The following is a 17,879-nucleotide window of genomic DNA, read 5'->3' as shown; positions in this document are numbered from 1 at the left end:
CACCTGTCACTTATAACATGCCCATGAATCTGTTTAGGAGACGTATCCCCCGAGGGCGAGGCATGCCCACGGGAACACCGAGGCACAGACGTAGATCCCTAATGCAGAAATGCCTCACAAGGGGATCTGTTCATGGGCCTGCAGAGACAGGTGTGCACGCCGTCCTGCCATCTAACATGCACATGTATATCTCGCACACATGCACAGACGCTCTGGGTGCCAGACACAAGCAGATGGCCCAGAGACCTCCGGTAGGGCATGCAGCACAGAGCGGCCAGGGCCGCAACCACTCCCTTCGTTGGCTACTCCCAGCCCGGACTCCCCCCTCCGCCCTGCGCGCCCCCGCGGCCGCCTCCGCAGTCCGCAGCCATCCCAGCCGGGCAGCCCTCTGCTCCGCTACTCTCCGCGCATCAATCCGAGTCGGTTCGCGGGAGCGAGCAGGGGAGAGGACTGCAGCCGGCACCGAGAGCTAGAGGAGTCCGTTCTCCGCAACCGGCAGCCGGGCCCCTCGCTGCGGCAGCGGCTGCCGGTGGCCAGGCGGTGCCAGCCCGCAGAGTGGCAGAAAGCGGTGGGGCAGGGGCAGCCGGTGGCCGGAGGCAAACCTTGCCGGCAGCATGGCGGGGCTGCGGCCCAGACTGGGCTCCCGGCTCCCGCTGCTGTTGCTGTCCACGCTTGGCTTCTGCCTGATGCAGCAGGTCAGTGCCAAGAGGCCCCCCAAAACGCCCCTCTGCCCGCCCAGTTGCTCCTGCACCAGGGACACGGCTTTCTGCGTGGACTCTAAGGCAGTGCCCAGGAACCTGCCCTCCGAGGTCATCTCTCTGTGAGTGCCCAGCCCTGGCCTGGGGGGGGGGCGTGGGGGGGGGTGAGCCAAGATAGGGAGGAAGGCATGAACAGCTCTGGGAGTGGATGGGGAGAACCCTGCTTCCCCTCTGCTGACTGTGGAAACCCCCCTCCAGGGGAGTCCTCAATAACTGGAGATTCAAGGTATCAGCCAGGCAGGGAGTTCTGCAGTCATGCAGGCTCAGCAGCCATGGCTGGGGAAAGCAGGGGTTCATGGGCAAAAATGAATCACCACCAGCAGCATCAAGGAGACCTACTATGTGCAGGGCTCAGGACTGGGGAGACGGGAGGGGGTTGTTTACGCCAGCATGTGGGCCCCTGTCTGTGATGTCACACCAAGGGCAGAAAGGCTTCTAGTAGGGATGTGGGGCAGGAGGCAGCAGGGGAAGGGGTAGGAGTGAGATGCACCCACACAGCACCCTGCACGGGGCAGACCCCTGCCACGGTCTCACCAGCCACTCTGCACAGGGCCAGCCAACCTGTCACTTGCAGCGGCAGCCTCTGGAAACAAAAAGAGCACAGTGCTAATCCCCCCACTCCCACCCCAGGGTTCCACCCCTCAACAGCACCCAGCGCAACTGTGGGTGTTTGGAGGACCATGAAGGTGTGGGTAATGGAACCTTCTTCTGGCTGAGGGGGAAGCTGAGCCTGCGGCCATCGGTGCTCAGGGAGGCAGTCTGGGTGGGTAATGATGAAGGCAGGTAGTGAGGAGAAGGGGAAGACAGGCCCAGGTGGAGGGCCAGGCTGGTGAAATGGCGAGTTTCCAGGGCAAGTGCCTATAGAAACCATTGCCCTGTCCACCATGCACCCCCCAGCCCAGCACAGTCCCTGCATACTCCCCACAGTACTGATTCAGGTATCCCCTGCAGGACGCTGGTGAATACTGCCTTCTCAGAGATCCAGGATGGCGCGTTCTCCCACCTGCCACTGCTGCAGTTCCTGTATGGACGGGGGCCTTGAGGAAGGCGGCTGGTGGTTTGGGGAAAGGGATGGGCAGTGGAAGGGGTGGGCAGTGGAAGGCGACAGATCCTGGATTGGGGAGAGGAGAGCCCATGTCGGTAGCCTTTGGAGATTAAGATGCAGGTGACCTTTACATGCCCGATGGGATCTGTCACAAAAGGTGGAGCAGCCTAGAGTCAGGAGGGGTAGAGGAAGCGGCAGTTGGGGAGAAGGGCAGAGGTCTCATGCAAAAGCCAAGAAGTGGGTGTTTGGGGCCCAGTTAGGAATGGAGACCCAAAGGAATAACTTGGGTTGAGGGTGGACACTGCAGGGCAGAGGGGTCGTATTAAAGACAGGTGAGCCCAGGATTTGAAGAAAAACCAAGCAGAAGGAAGACCAGATAGCCTGTAATTCTAAAAGGGGCTGTCTACATTCAAAGCCCCAGTCACAAGAGAGCATACACGGGAGTTACCCCACCTCCTTCTTACCATCAGTCCCCGATGGAGGGGTGGGGAGTGAGGATAGGAGACAGAACGCAGAGCGAACCAGTGGGGAAGGACCCAGCTTGCCAGCAGAAATCTATACCGACTGTTTTTATCCTAGGAGCAAGTAGGGACCCTGGGAGTTTCTGGGACCAGGCATTGTTATCCAGGCTGCTCTGGGGTTCTCTGCTGGGGTCCCGAAGGTGGGAGGCAGGGCAGCCAGGCCTGGGGGAATCCCAGGGCTGAGGCAGCAATCATGCCCTTGGAAGCTCTAATTTTGCCTTTGTCTCTCCAGGTTACTCAACTCCAATAAGTTTACGCTGATCGGAGACAACTCTTTCACAGGACTGTCGCACCTGCAGTACCTGTGCGTGGAAAAGAAAGGGGAAATGGGCATTCGAAGGGAGGAAGGAAGAGGGCCTGGCTGGGCTGAGAGGGGAGGTTGATTGAGGAAGCCTGGGGGAAGTGAGAACCTTTGAATCCTCTGACTGCAGGACCCAAGCAGAGGTCATTTCATCCGTCCCTCTATCTAAACCATCCTGCCTGGATGCCCTGTCACCGCAGGCTTAATAATCACCAGACTTGGAGTGGAAGCCTGTCTCAGGGCCATGGTCTGGAACCTAGGTGGGGTATAAGACAATAGGTTGGGGAAGCAGTCCTGAAATCCTGACTGATGACTGAAACAATTCTCATTTCCTCCAGCTTCATTGAGAACAATGACATCTGGGCACTATCCAAGTTTACTTTCAGAGGACTCAAGTCTTTAACACACCTGTGAGTACATTCCACACGTATACTCTCTGAACCAAAGTGCTACCCACCCCTCCCCCCATCCCCATCTCCTATGGCCTTTGGCCTCGGTCACGATCTTTAGGTGACCCAGAGGTCTCTCTTGCAGCTCACTGGCCAACAATAACCTGCAGACGCTGCCTAGAGACATCTTTCGGCCCCTGGACATCCTGAGTGACTTGTAAGGCCTGAGTCCTAGTATTTTTAACAGAACCACAGAAGGGCATGTCCCTGGAGGTAGTGTTGTGGGAGCCAGGATTGGGAGGATCATAAGGTCTTGAGAGGCTGGAAGGGCTTGGGTTGGGACGGGGGACTCTCGGAAGGCTAGGTTGAGTAAGAGTAATATATATATATATATATATATATATATATATATATATATATATATCGGTAGGCTTCTAAATTAGGGTTTCTCAAGGCATCTGTGGGCCCTCTTAAAATGCACATGAGACATTATGTGTGTTTTTTAAACATGTGCTTTCTGAATGCATGCTTGATTTGAATCTACATTAAAGTCTGGTCACATAACCAAAGTCATTGATTAGTATTTATACAAGAAAACAAATGCCCTGGGTTGTGGAAGGATAGAAGGAACTGGGGTACAGAACAGAGTTGTGCAGTTTATGCACTGCAAAAGGCACCTGCCTAAGGAGGTAAGTAGAGGCTGAACTGAGCCCCTACTCCACTGGCCAAGCATGTGTCCATGGGGCTGCATCCATCCTGAGGGGAACCCTTTTCTAATCAGCGCAAAGATGCCATGTGAGCAACCAGCAACAGCCTTGATAATATCTACTTCTGAAACCTCAAGGGCCTGGGTGGGCCGAACAGCTGACAGTCTGTCCCCTTCTGTGTCCCCTCCATCACCTTTGTGATCAGGGACCTACGGGGCAACTCACTCAACTGTGACTGCAAGGTGAAGTGGCTGGTGGAGTGGCTGGCACACACCAACACCACGGTGGCCCCCATCTATTGCGCCAGCCCACCCCGCTTCCAAGAGCACAAGGTGCAGGATTTGCCACTGCGGGAGTTCGACTGCATCACCACAGGTAGGAGGTGCCCCTGCCTCTGGCCTCAGGCTAGGCATCCCCAGGGCAGCTCCACAGGCACTGCCTAAACCCCCCAACCTCCTGCCTCACCAGCAGAGCAGCCCTTACCTCCTAGCAAGCTCTTACTCCCCGCCCTCCCCCATCCCTGCAGATTTCGTGCTGTACCAGACCCTGTCCTTCCCGGCGGTGTCCGCTGAACCCTTCCTTTACTCCAGCGATCTCTATGTGGCTCTGGCCCAGCCGGGTGCCAGTGCTTGCGCTGTCCTCAAGTGGGACTATGTTGAACGGCAGCTTCGAGACTATGATAGAATCCCAGGTACTTTCACCACGCTTGGCTGTGCTGGGTGGGCGGGTAGGCTCCGTTGTTCCTCTCCATTGAGTTCCTATAGGGAGAAGGATAGATGAGACATGGTCTCTGCTTGTAAGAATGTTTCAGTCTTTGGAGAGAGGCTGATACATACACAGATAACATCCATATAGTATGTTGGTGCTAGGAGGGAGATGTGATCACGATGCTCTGGGAGCACAAAGGGGAAGCCTACCCTGGGAAATGAAGAAAGGCTTCCTAGAGAAGGGATGCCTAGCTGAGGGCACCTCTGAAGGATGAGTCAGAGGTGCTAACCAGTTTCCTGGCTTAAGTAACTAGGTGGTGCCAGTGAGCTGAGGAGGAGGAGATAGGAGCAGCTAGTCAGCTCAGTTTGGGATCTACTGAGTTTATGCCGAATTTAGAAGGCCAAGGGAGACTTAGCTAGGAGGGATAAAATGTGGGAAGGGTGTTCTGACAGAGGGAACAGCATGAGCAAAGTCAAGAAGGTGTGCAACAGCTTATCGTGTGAGTGCAGGTGTGTGTAAACAATAAGCAGCTCATGTGACTGCAGCAGAAGGTTCAAGGTGGAAAGTGGCAGACGAGGCCTGAGTGAGATGAGGACCAGGTCATTGACAGGCTTTGAGAAAGGGTGTGAACCAATCCCGTCTGTGTTTTAGTAAACTCCCTCTGTGAGCATCGTGGAGAGTGGCTAGACATGGGGTATGACATGTGGGCAGACCAGTAGGGAGGGTCAGCTGGAGCCTGGACTGGGGCAGCAGCAGTGGGGATGGAGAGTTATATTTAGAAAAGAGGATTGAACTGACACAAGAGGAAACAGAAAATTTAAATCGCCCTGTTGTCTTCAGAGAACTTGAAAGTCATTAAACACACACACACACACACACACACACACACAAACAACCCTTCCCCAACACAAGACTTCAGGTCCAGGTAGTTTCACCAGTGAATTCTAGCAAACATTTAAGGATGAAATGACATGAATTTTACACAAACTGTACTAGAAAGCAAAAGGGAGGGTTGACAGGACTTGGGGACTGATCAGCTGTGGGTGAGTGAAGGCCTCCCACATTTCTGGACAGGGTGGTTAGCTGGTGCCACAAATTGACAACAAGAACACTGGAAGATAGGGAGGAGCAGTTTCTGGGGTAGATGTGGAGCCGAGTTTTGGTAAACTGGAGTTTGAGGTACTCAAGTGTGTGTGGGCAAGGAGGGTCTGAGCTGCCATTCAGGAGCTAGGTAATCGTCAGGAGCTGGGCAGGCAGACCAAGGCTGTGGGACGGACCTAGGTGCTGACGGCCAGAGACTGAGGCTCAGCACGGGATTCCGTTGGAGGAGAGGTGGGGTGATGGAAAGCAGAGGGTGGGTGAAGGTGATGACTGGGGACCCCAGGACAGGTGAGGAGAGTGTCCCTATATGCTTTGGGTGCCTGCGAAAGGGTCAGACCAATCTGATTGTGAGCACAACTACACTTGTTCTCGTCCATATAAGCCTTTCAAAAGTGGGAGTTCTTGGGAGAATGCTTTTTCATACACAGCTCTCCGGACAGCAAGCTGTCATTTTGCACCCAGCTGTGGATGAGCTCAAACACTCCCTCCTTCCCCTTGCCTGGCCACTTGCTGGTGGGATAGCTTTGGGCAAGTCACTTAGTTCTGAGTCTCAGTTTCTTTCTGTGTGAAGTGGCAAAATAATAGGGTGCGTTTCAGAATGATTAATTGAGGCAATGCACTCATACCTAGCACAGTTACTGCACACAATATAAATTTAATAATTGACATTATGGTTCAACAGTCGGTCAATATCTAGGAAAACCTGTTTTGTGCTCAGTGTCAGCTTATATTTGAACCCTGGCGGCAAGAGTGGAAGGAGGGGATGCTGAGATTGATTACTAGCTGTGAAACAATTAGATGACCTTCAGTGGAGAGGAGCTACTGTAGCAGAGGCCCTTACCCCTGGCCCAGAGGCAGAAGGAACTGACCCTGTTTTCTGAGGCTGTGGTATAGGCGGGACGTTTGGCGCATGCGCTGCCTGATGCTGCCTCTCTGCTTCCTGGCAGCCCCCTCCGCGGTGCACTGCAAGCCCATGGTGGTGGATAGCCAGCTGTATGTGGTGGTGGCCCAGCTGTTTGGAGGCTCTTACATTTACCACTGGGACCCCAACACCACACGCTTCACCAAGCTGCAGGACATCGACCCGCAGCGCGTGCGCAAGCCGAACGACCTGGAGGCCTTCCGCATCGACGGTGACTGGTATTTTGCCGTGGCCGACAGCTCCAAGGCAGGCGCCACCAGCCTCTACCGCTGGCACCAGAATGGCTTCTACTCCCACCAGGCCTTGCACGCCTGGCACCGCGACACCGATCTGGAGTTTGTGGACGGTGAGGGCAAGCCTCGACTGATTGTATCCAGCAGCTCCCAGGCTCCCGTCATCTATCAGTGGAGTCGCACCCAGAAGCAGTTTGTGGCCCAGGGTGAGGTGACTCAGGTGCCTGATGCCCAGGCTGTGAAACACTTCCGTGCCGGACGTGACAGTTACCTGTGCCTCAGCCGCTACATCGGGGACTCAAAGATCCTTCGCTGGGAGGGCAGCCGCTTTTCCGAGGTGCAGGCCCTGCCCTCCCGGGGCTCTCTGGCCCTGCAGCCCTTCCTTGTGGGGGGCCGCCGCTACCTGGCACTGGGCAGTGACTTCTCCTTCACCCAGATCTACCAGTGGGATGAGGGGCGGCAGAAGTTTGTGCGGTTCCAGGAGCTGGCTGTGCAGGCCCCTCGGGCCTTCTGCTACATGCCTGCTGGGGACGCCCAACTGCTCTTGGCCCCCAGCTTCAAGGGACAGACACTTGTGTACCGACACATAGTGGTGGATCTCAGTGCCTAGAGGGGTGCCGAGACCGCTGGGTTGGAGGCTGAGGGGGAACCTCTGTGTGAGCAGCATGTGTGCCCATGTGAAGACACATGTAGCCAACCTCATGCACACACAGTTTCCTGGGGAGCCCCACGTGGATTGGCCCTGGGGGCCACGAATCGTAGTTGTAATCAGCACGAGGACTCATAGATGCCCCAGGAAATCCAGCGCCTGGGGCCCTTCTGTCTGTGGACACCTGTGGACCCCACACCCCATCTGCAGGCCCCCTCACTCTGCTGCCTTCCACATGCTCTAGCCTGGAGAGGGGGAGGGGTGCTGGGAGCGAGGGTCTTGGGCTACTCCTTCTGACCCTCTAGTCTCTCCTGTTGGTGCTCCAGGTGTCCGTTTAACCTGTTTATACCCCACATTGCAGCCATGACCACATCCTTCCTACTGTGGGTACACTCACCCACGCTCCGCTCCTCCTGCATGCACACATGGACACTGGCCCGCACCCTCAGTCACACGCACACACACCTGTCCACACCCGTTCTCCCACACACATATGCAGATTCAGCCTGGATGAAAGGGGCTCCCCATCATTGTCTTGCCTCTCTTCTTGGAGGGGGCACACAGTACCGTTCTCCTCTGCTCACCCCTGGTATGCACACCCTGCAGCTGATAAGGATGGGAATAGTGGTGCCAGCCTCTGGGCGCCCTCTTGATCTCCTGGTGGCAAAGCCCCTCTGCCCAAAGCAGTAACAACAGCCCCAGCAGACCCTGACTTCTTCCTAGTGCTGGCTCTGTTCTCACTGGATTTTCCCTTTCTGACCCTGTCCCTGTGGACAGGAGACCACCCAGACAAAAGCTTTTCTGCTTTTCTTTCCTGTAGCTGCCCCAGCCTCAGATCCCCAACCTCTGGTTCAGCCCCTCTTTTGAGATGTGGACCCTGAGCTGTGCTGGCTCCGTTGGATGGGTCCAAGAGCTGGTCAAGCCAGGGGCCCTACAAGCACTTGAACCATGTGGGTGGGTGCCAGGAGTAGAGCTGGGCTGGAGAGCATCTTGGGGTCCTGGCACCCCTCCAGTCCACAGAGGCACACACCAGGGGCCTCGCCTTTCAGTGCCAGCTGAGTGGCAGAAGGATGAGGGCCTTACGGAGTGGGTCCTGGGAGCCGAGCTTCTGCTGCCCTCTGCTGTGTGCTGGGGAGAGCTGTGAGGTGCAAGGCGGGTAAAGAAGGCATGGGAGGGGAGGCTCTTCCCTGTGCCCAGACTGTGTGAGGGGCTCCTGGTGGCAGGATGCTGGGGGCACTTGGGTGCAATGCTATAATTCACTTACTTCAAATAAAAAGTTCCCACCCCATTGCCAGCTCTCAGGTGTCCAGTGAGTGGCAAGTCAGCAGTAGCTGTTTCATTAAGAACCGAGTGTGTTTTTTCTGTCGCTGCTGCTCCCAAGGGGAAAGCGTTGGCTTTCAGACCCTGTTCCTCCCTGCCCCCTTCCCTCTGAGGAGTGAGAGGACACCCGCAAGGTCAGCTGGTCCTGGGGTCAGGAGTTCATGGTGATGACACTAGGCCAACGTGACTAGTCTCCACCACCTAGGGCTGACTCATGGCCCAAATGTTCCTTCCTGGAGATCACAGTTTTGGGGCCACTGAAACTGGAGTCTGTCCCTCTGTCAGGTCACTCCAACCCACAGGGCCAAGGACAAGGTCAGCAGTGCCTTTCCTCCCCACCCCCTCTGCTGGGTAAATATCCATTATCCCTGCCAGCCTGTGCTCTGGGTGAGAGACTTCAAGCAAATGGACTGATTTCCCGGAGCCTGAACTCCCTCTGCAACACAGATGATAAATCCTACTTTGTCGAATCTTGATTGGGCCACCTACTAGTTGGGTGGTCTCAACCACATCACTTAGCCTATTTGCATCTGTTTCTTCATCTGTAAAATGTGGATAATCATGATACTTAACTGACAGGGTTAGTGTGAAATTTAAATGCATTCAATATCTAGTCTATTAATATACGTAAGACACTTCAAAGAGTATGTCTGGCAAAGAAGTATGACTTTTATTGGTCTGTAGGACTATATGAGACACAGAGGTAGCACAGAGAAGGCTGTTTTGTGGGAGAGGAGAAGGGTGCCCTTTGGGGAGAACTGCTGTCTGTGAATTAGGGTTCCTTATCCATCCTTGGTCTCAAAACCCCTGTACCCCACATCTTACCTGTAGTCTCAGATGCCCAACCAACCCTGCTCCTGACCACCCGTCACAATGGAGAATCTCATAGGTGATGTGTCTGGATTTCCATTTCCTCAAACCATATGCAAGTGCCCTTGGCTTAGCAGGCGCCCCATTGGGTCCCCCATCCATACTGTTCTGGGAATTCCTGTCCTGCTTGTTCAAATGGGGAATGGGCCCTCACGCTGTGCCAAGGAGAGGTTGCCAGGGAGAGTGAGTTGAGTCTCCCGGACCCGTTGGCAGTCTGTCACCCAGTAGAAAGATAAATATCACTCTGTCACCCCCACACCCCTACCTCGGGCTCCTCCCAAGGATAGGAGACATTTCTCTTCCTGCATGCCCAGCTCTCTGCACATGGGGAATGAAATCTACTTTATGCCTGCCTGGTCATCTGCCCTGGGGGTCATCTGTGTGTCCAGAGAGCTGCTTAGCAACCCAGTGTAACCAGGTGACTGTGTCAACAGCTCAGGACCAAAGGCCATGGGAGGCAGAATCCACTCACTCTGTCAAAGCTGAGGAGGATGATACCCCACAGCTGCCAGCGTCATGCCTCTGCATGCTAGGCCCTGCTTTCAGCAGCAAACTCCTCACAACTTGTCCCTTAGATTTCCCAAGCACAGTTATCGGCACCAGAAGTCTCCATGTGAGAGACTGTCCCAGTTGGGACGGCTTATAGCTGACACAGAGGAGCTTTCCCCGATGAATGGGGGGGAGAGGGGGAGAGAGAGGCCTGTGATGCTGAGGTCAGGCTTATGACTCTGGAAGGTCATAAGGGGAGAAGGCGGTTCTGTGGCAGGTACCAAAAGACCCAAGGTTCACATGCACACATTCAGCCCAGGTACCTTTACCTCCTGAAGAAAGAATATCCCTTCCCTCTTCTGCATCCCCTACCCCTACCCCGCTCCTCCTGAGCTAGTCCCCTACGGAGCCGGTCTCACCCTCTGCTCCAAGGACTGTGCCTAGAGATGGATGGTGGGATACTAGCCCTTGGCATTTCTTGTTCCTTCAATGCAGGGTGGGAGCGAGGCCCAGGTGAGGGGGTGGTTAGGTAGGGAGAGGGAGGCAGCAGGGCCTCGAGGGAGTTTCTCCCGAGGGCCAGTTTCACTGCTAGTTCTCACACTCAGCAACACCAATAAAACTGATGATAATAATTAAGTATAATCACAATGTGTTTTTATTTATTCCCAAGAAGCCTCCTTTCCCTGGCCCCATCATTACTTATGCCATCCTTCTGAGGGGTGGTGGGTGTTAACTGTGGCTCCAATAAAAAGTAATAACTGCCCACTTCCTGCCCCCACAGCTCTGGGCAGCTCTGCTGTCACCCTCCCCTCAGCCCCGTGAGGCAGAGGAGAGGCTGTGCAGGGTGGGGGGATGCTGTGCTCCCCATTTAGAGGGAGAAGGAGGCACCAAGCAGGAGAGGTACACTGAATGCAACCCCATGTGGAAATTGTAGAAGCAGCAAGGTTTGCCTTGTCTTTTGAGCCTCCCACCATCGTCCAAAAGCCACACGGAAAAAAAAAAAAGAGTGATCCAGCCAAGCATTTATCCACCGACCAGCAACAAATACCACCAGGTGATGGGTGGGCAAATGACTTTTCGTCACTGAGCATATTTCCTACAAGGTAAAAAAAGGATCTTTGTAAAAATCAAGACCCTGCAGACAAAAATGCACTACAAAATGGCAGTCGGTGATATTATTAAGCTCTCAAGGATATTTGTATTCTTGGCTCACAGGAATAGGTGGAATTTCACATTTCTGGTGAAGAAAGCATGGGGAGCTGGGGGCTCTGCCCAGAATCTCTCAAATCCTCGCGGTCAGCCTGCCCAGCCTTGTGGGCTCTGGCAAGGTACCCAGACAGAAGTCGGCTCCTGAAGCTCGCTCTTCCGGGTGAGGCTGACGGGGTGATGAGTCTCTCCGGTTCCCTCTCCCCACCCCGGCTTTCCCTCTAGTCAGCTCGGCATCTTTGAGGCCATCCTGAGCTCCTGACCCAGTGTAGGAAGACCTGGATTTGCTCAGCTAAACCTTCTTCCAGCTTGTGCCTGAGCCTCGAAGAGGGGACCTACACCCATCTCGTGCCTTTTCCATTTTACTGGGGGAAAAACGAAACATTAAGGAGAAGCCACTGAAGGAGCCCCGAAACGCTGGAATCCAAAACTCCTTCCTTTCCTCCTCCCTCAGCCCCACCTTTTCGGTTACAGCTTCCCACCCCTTAATCTTTCGGAATAGGACAGCAGCTACGGTTAGCCCCTCCCGCGAGTCGGAGGCGCACCGCCCCTTTAAGGGGCAGGCCGCTCGCCTCACTGACCTCGCCCCGCCCCTTCCAGGGCCACACTGCTCCTGCGCAGCGCGCAGGAGCCCTGGGATTGGGCAGATCCCAGTTCCGTGCAACTTTCAAGTGAGTTGCAAACTCCGCCCCAAGGCCGGTGCCGGAGGCAGGGCGCCGCGAGACCGCAGGCACTCCCACTAGAGGAGGCCGCGACCCGCCACCCTCCGCCTGGTACCCGCAGCGGCGCCCGGCCGAGAGCAGAACCCCTGGTTCTCCGAAGCAGGACGTGCGGGTCGGAGCCGTAACTGTCCCAGCGGCGCGGCGGGGCGGAAGAGCGCGCCCGCCGGCCTCCGCTCCAAGTCAGTTCCTAGGGGTTCTGGTCTCCTCGCCCCAGCCAGCTGGTCTTTCCGCACTGCGGAGTTGGGGGCGGCGAAATCCTCCTCCGCCAAGGGGCAGCCTGAGCGCCTGCCTGGTTCCTGCACCTCTGCCGATTCCCCCATCCCAACCCCGCCTGAGCGGCTCTCGGGACGTATTCTTGGGGGCTCCCTTCGCCCTTGAGACTGCAGGATGGTGTCCTGGATGATCTGTCGCCTGGTGGTGTGAGTATGGCCGTTCTCACACCCCTTCTCCCCGGGTGCCAGCCCGCCCCTGGGGTGGAAGCCGGGAACGTCAGGTGCTAAAGGGGACTTTCTGAGGTCCGTCACAACAACCGCCCCCCCAACACTCACCGCAAAGGTTAACGGATTTGCGGGCTGGGGCATGCACGCGGTATCCGGCACCGCGAGCTTGTCTCCCCAGCGCCCAAAGCCTCCTTGGCTGATGTCGACCCTTTCTGCACTCACACACAATGCAGACAGGTGCGTGGGGTGGAGAACCACAGGCTGGCCCTAAGCCCCTTGGCAAACACAGGTGTCGTGGCATGTTGTGGGCGGAGAATCCAGGTGCCTGCTTCCCATATGCGTAGTCACGTGACTCATGCTGGCCTCACCTCCCCATTTTGTCCTCCTCACCTTTCAAACTTAGTACCTGGTTTGAATATCCCTGTCTGCAGCCTGGCAGTGCCCGGTCTGGCGGCCTGAACCTGATTGCATGTCCATGGGAGGGGACAGCCTGGTGCTCTCACCAGCTCACAAGACTGTCTCCCACCGACCTTGTTGAGTGGCAGTGTGTGCTCTGGCTTTATCATGCACCCATGGGCCACTGCACAGGCCTGGGCAGGCTTGGGATGTTTGTAAACAGCAGGGTGGGGAGGTGGCCTCCAGGGCACTGACTCAGCTGCAGGTTGTGCAAGCCAAGCGGGAAGAACAGGGTAGGCACTGTCACCTCACACCTGTGGGGGAGGTGGCCACCTGTGGGGAGATGGCGGGGTCATGGTGCCCCTCACATTCCCTCTCTGCTTTCTGGGCTGCTCTTCTAGGCTGGTGTTTGGGATGCTGTACCCAGCTTACGCTTCCTACAAGGCTGTAAAGACCAAGAACATTCGTGAATATGTGAGTATGGGGGTTGGCAGGAGGGCTTGGCTCAGGTAGGGGTGGGATGACAGTCTTGGGGGGTATGGTAGGACTTGGCAAGATGGGGACAATCTGAGCTGCCCCCCCCCCTCCAGGGGCATAATCGGCTGTTGGATCCTGAGCAGAGTGGGTATGGGTGGAGGATGAGCTATTAGGGTGCCTGTGCAGGACCTTAGGGGTGAAGCCCACTGGGGGTGGGTACAGGAATGAGTGGCAGTTTCTCAGAGGCATCTCTCTAGGGCTATACAGATGCCAAGAGAATGCAGCGGGACAGGCTCTCTGGCATCTCAGGGCTGGGTCAGCCCAGGACAGGGGAGTTGGCTTTGCAGGCTTCTGACCTCCCTGCCCCCTCCCAGGTCCGGTGGATGATGTATTGGATCGTTTTTGCACTCTTCATGGCGGTGGAAATCTTCACAGACATCTTCATTTCCTGGTATGGGTGCAGGGCTCTGTGGGCAGTGGGAAGGGATGACCCACACTCAGCCTGGCTCCCTGGCTGACCTTGCCCCCCTGTGCTCTGACAGGTTCCCTTTCTACTATGAGCTCAAGATGGCCTTCGTGTTGTGGCTGCTTTCACCCTACACCAAGGGGGCCAGCCTGCTTTACCGCAAATTCGTCCACCCGTCCTTGTCGCGACATGAGAAGGTACCCCAGGGGGAGGCAGGGAGGGAAGCACAGGGGTGGGTGTGAGAAAAAGAGCCCTAAACTTAGTTCAGGACACTGGGGGACACCTGGTTTCTAATTCCCAATCCTGCTGCTATTTACCTGTGGGACCTTGACAGAGTCTAGCGTTCTTCTGCTTCTGGGATAATCAAATGGGGCCACAGGGGAGTGGACTTTTGAGAGTGTGAAACATCAGCTGGAAGTTGGTTTGGGGATGGCGGGGAGTGGGGGGAGGCTGGAGCATGGGCATTCATTGAGGTGTGGGAGTGGGTGTTAGGTGAATGCCGAGCCCTGCTCTTGGTGTGGTTTCAGGCCCACTGGGTGGGGGTAGGCTGGGAGGCGTGGCAGCCAGTGGCTTCTCTGGGTCTGCAGAAGAAGAGTGACTCGAGCCGTCCCCTGAGCTCTCTCTGCCTTCGTCTACAGGAGATTGACACATACATCGTGCAGGCCAAGGAGCGCAGCTATGAAACGATGCTCAGCGTTGGGAAACGGGGCCTCAACATTGCTGCGACAGCTGCTGTGCAGGCTGCCACTAAGGTGCCCTGGGCCCCAGCCCTCCAGCAGCCCCTCCCCACCACCAATGCCTTTTGGGCGAGTCCAGCTCTCTGTCAGGGTGCTGAGAGATAACAGCTGTCCGTATCGGCACAGGGGTAAGAGGTGCCAGGTGGAGTACTGGCAAGAGCATGGAGCTGGAAGTGTGTACTTCCCTGGCTCGGACACTGCAAGTGGCTGCTCCTGCTCTCTGGGCCTTAAGTTTCTAGTTGGCGCCACAAAGGCCTGGGGCTAGAAGGTTGCCATGTTGCTTTCAGTTCTGAGGCCTATTCCCCGGTGTTTACCTGTTGGTCAGCCCTTGATTTCCCTGGGCAACTGCCCTGGCTGAAGCCCCTTCCTGCTAGGAGCCCTGCGCCCTCCCGCAGGTGATGCAGCGGCTCTCCCTTTCTTGCAGAGTCAGGATGCGCTGGCCGGAAGGCTACGCAGCTTTTCCATGCAGGACCTGCGCTCCATCCCCGACACCCCCGTCTCCACCTACCAGGATCCCCTCTACCTGGAGGACCAGGTGCCCCGCCGAAGGCCACCCATCAGTGAGTAGGCAGGGGGATGGCTTCCTCCATGCAGACTGTGGCTTCCCCAGGGCTTGGCCCCAGGCCTTCAGACTGTAAATGCCCAGCTTTGCCTCCCTGGCTTCCCTCTCTTCCGTACAGGGTACCGAGCAGGGGGCCTGCAGGACAGCGACACTGAGGATGAGCGATGGTCCGATACAGAGGCCATGCCCCATCCGACAACCCGGGCCCGAGAGAAGCCTCTGAGCCGCAGCCAGAGCCTGCGTGTGATCAAGAAGAAGCCGCTGGTGCGGGAGGTCCGTGGCGAGGAAGGCACAGGGGAGGTGGGCTGCCCTGGCACTTCAGCCTGGCCTCTCATGGTGTGCCTGTTCTCTCTCCCACAGGGCACCTCACGCTCCCTGAAGGTCCGGACAAGGAAAAAGACTGTGTCCTCAGACATGGGCAGCTAGGGGCTACAGAACCTGCCCAGTCTTACACCTCGTGCCCTGCAGGGCGCTGGGGCTGTTGGAGGGGCCCTCTGGCTGCACATCAGGCCTGCCTGCACCAGCTGCCCAGGCTCTGCCCTCCTGGCTCTTGCAGTTGGTTAAGGGCCAGGGGCAGGTGCTGTGGGCCATACACAGGGATGAGCTGCAATGTACCAAAGCAGACTGTGCCCAGGGTTCTATTTATTGCCTTTCTCCTCCCTCTACCTTCTCAGTGATGGGACCAGAGACTTCCCCAGGCCCCTGTGAATGCAACCAAAGCCCCCCCAACTGTGTTCTTCCTTCTTGTCCTTCAAAGTACTTGACAGCCTTTGCCAAGGCCTGTGTGTGTGTCCTCGTGTGTATTGTGTTGGTGAATGAAGTCAGGTTTGTGCAAGTTTTGATAAATAAATATGTAACAGTGTTTTGTTTCTCCTGGCTTTTATTCTTAGTCCTCATAGCCTCATTAGTAAACAGCCTAGGAGGAAGGCTAAGGAAAGGACAGACACTGCCAGAGGGGCCCAGTCTTCTGGGGCAGAGAGCCATTGACAAAGAGCTGTGATGGGGCAAGTCCTGTTACAGAAAGCTCTTGGGGACCCCTGAGAACACAGATGGGAGAGTGGGGGACTAACACAGAGAGGGTAGAGGCTAAGAAGACTGCAGTCAGGGAGAGGCAGGATGGGTCTTGACCAGAAGGTGCATTGTACGATAGGTAGAGAAACCTGTGGGAGCAAAGTTGTGGTGGGGGCTTGGGCAACGTGATGACCTAGGGAGGTTGTGAGCTGTGGAGCAGATTGCGGCTGAGAGACTGACTTCCTCCGTGGGCCTTCAGGGGTCTCCAGGCAGCTCAGGGGCATTGGGTTCAAGAAATACTCAGATAACATTGGGAGCGTGGCGCCTCTACAGAGTGGCCGCGAGAGGGCAGCAGCTGCTAGGGTCTGGGCTGCCCCCAGCTTCCAGGTCACGGAGGGTGGGGCTCGGAGGCTCGCCAGAGCCTTGCCCTGCAGGGGCCTGGCTGCTGGCTGGCTGGAGGGACCATGCAGAACTCTGGCCTGGCCTGCAATGGCCCTTCTGCTGCTGCTCCCTGCTGCCCATGGGCATTGGTCCTCTGCCCCAACCACGGAGTCTCTTGTGTCGTCCTGAAACTCAGGCTCTGTGCCTGGGCTGCCTCCACCCTATCCCTTACCCTAATCCTGGGGCAGCCAGTCAGGCTCTGCCCTCTCCTGCCCCTGGATGCTGGTTTCACCCAGGGCTGCTCCCCTCTTCCATCTTCATAGCTGCTCTTCCATCCTGCTGTTCAATAAGCAGAGGTGGATGAGGGTGTTGGGTGTGAAAAGGGAAGACGGGGTGGTAACCTGGAATGACCTGGGGAAGGTGGATTAACTTTTTTTTTTTTTTGAGATTTCTTTTGTTTTTTTTGGGGGGATATTGGGGAACTGTGTTTTTCCAGGGCTCATCAGCTCCAAGTCGTTCTTTCAGTCTAGTCGTGGAGGGCGCAGCTCAGTTCCAAGTCCAGTCACCAGTTTTCAAGCTAAGTTGCAGGGAGCGCAGCCCACCATCCTATGGAGGGAATTGAATAGGCCACTTTGTTGTTGAGAGCTTGCGCTCTCAACAATGAGAGACCAACTGAGCCATCTGGCCGCCCCTCTGGCAGCTCAGCTGCATCTCGTCTTCAATCTAGTTGTGGAGGTTGCAGCTCACTGGCCTATGTGGGAATCGAACTGGCAACCCTGTTGTTCAGAGCTTCGCTCTAACCACCTGAGCTATCCGGCCACTCTGGATTAACTCTTGGTGTGGGGATTATCAGGGTTTTCTTTGGGGGAGGCACTTAATCTGCCAGGGTGGTTTAGCTCCTCACATCTCGGTGTTCAGTGACTTCCTATCTTGCTGCCCCCTTGCATTGTCTTGTTTCATTATCTCTTCATTTATTCATTCAAAAAATCTTTATTGAGCATCTACCAGGTATGAGGCATATTGCCAAATACTGGGGGATGCAAAGTCTAGTAATGGCTAGCACCTGGAACGTGACCACCCCAGCAGGTACTGCTCTAGGTGCTTGACACACATTAATTTAATCCTCACAGCAATCTCATGAGGTACATACTATTATTATAATCTCCATTTTACAAATAGGGAATCAGACACCGAGAGGGCATACAGCTAGTAAGTGGCAGAATTGGGCTTTGAACCAGGCAGTCTGGCTCCAGAGTCAGTGTACTTAACTGCTGTGCAGGACTAAAGTAAATGAGATGTTTCTTGCCTGGGAGGCAAGGAGAAGGAGACTAGGATGTATCAAACATTGTGCTGGGCACCTGACAGATGATTTCCTTGAATCCTCCTGACAAGCTTGTCAGGTAGGAGTTACACCCATTTTACAGATGGAAAAACTGAGGCTCAGAGAGGTGAAGCAATTGTGCTACCC

General features: G+C 55.8%; 2 protein-coding genes across 2 annotated transcripts; both read left to right on the top strand.

The window, feature by feature from the left end:
* The first annotated feature begins 203 nt into the window (after nucleotides 1-203).
* Nucleotides 204-8,624, top strand: LGI3 (leucine rich repeat LGI family member 3). The gene is made up of 8 exons (XM_019714305.3): nucleotides 204-820; nucleotides 1,710-1,781; nucleotides 2,557-2,628; nucleotides 2,964-3,035; nucleotides 3,160-3,231; nucleotides 3,927-4,096; nucleotides 4,248-4,412; nucleotides 6,478-8,624. Exons 1-8 carry the CDS (start codon nucleotides 615-617, stop codon nucleotides 7,293-7,295), a joined length of 1,647 nt encoding a protein of 548 aa, XP_019569864.2. The 5' UTR covers nucleotides 204-614; the 3' UTR covers nucleotides 7,296-8,624.
* A 3,230-nt stretch (nucleotides 8,625-11,854) lies between these two features.
* Nucleotides 11,855-15,881, top strand: REEP4 (receptor accessory protein 4). Its single transcript, XM_019714319.2, has 8 exons — nucleotides 11,855-12,360; nucleotides 13,179-13,251; nucleotides 13,629-13,705; nucleotides 13,797-13,917; nucleotides 14,359-14,472; nucleotides 14,882-15,017; nucleotides 15,138-15,292; nucleotides 15,380-15,881. The coding sequence occupies exons 1-8, from the start codon at nucleotides 12,329-12,331 to the stop codon at nucleotides 15,443-15,445; spliced, it is 774 nt and encodes a 257-aa protein (XP_019569878.1). The 5' UTR covers nucleotides 11,855-12,328; the 3' UTR covers nucleotides 15,446-15,881.
* The last annotated feature ends 1,998 nt before the right edge of the window (nucleotides 15,882-17,879 follow it).

This window comes from Rhinolophus sinicus, chromosome 15 (genome assembly GCF_057876585.1).
Source record: "Rhinolophus sinicus isolate RSI-liver-muscle chromosome 15, RSI-T2T, whole genome shotgun sequence".
In the NCBI taxonomy this organism is placed as follows: domain Eukaryota; kingdom Metazoa; phylum Chordata; class Mammalia; order Chiroptera; family Rhinolophidae; genus Rhinolophus; species Rhinolophus sinicus.
The sequence above is the reverse complement of the archived record's forward strand: the minus strand, read 5'-3'. Positions and strand labels throughout refer to the sequence as shown.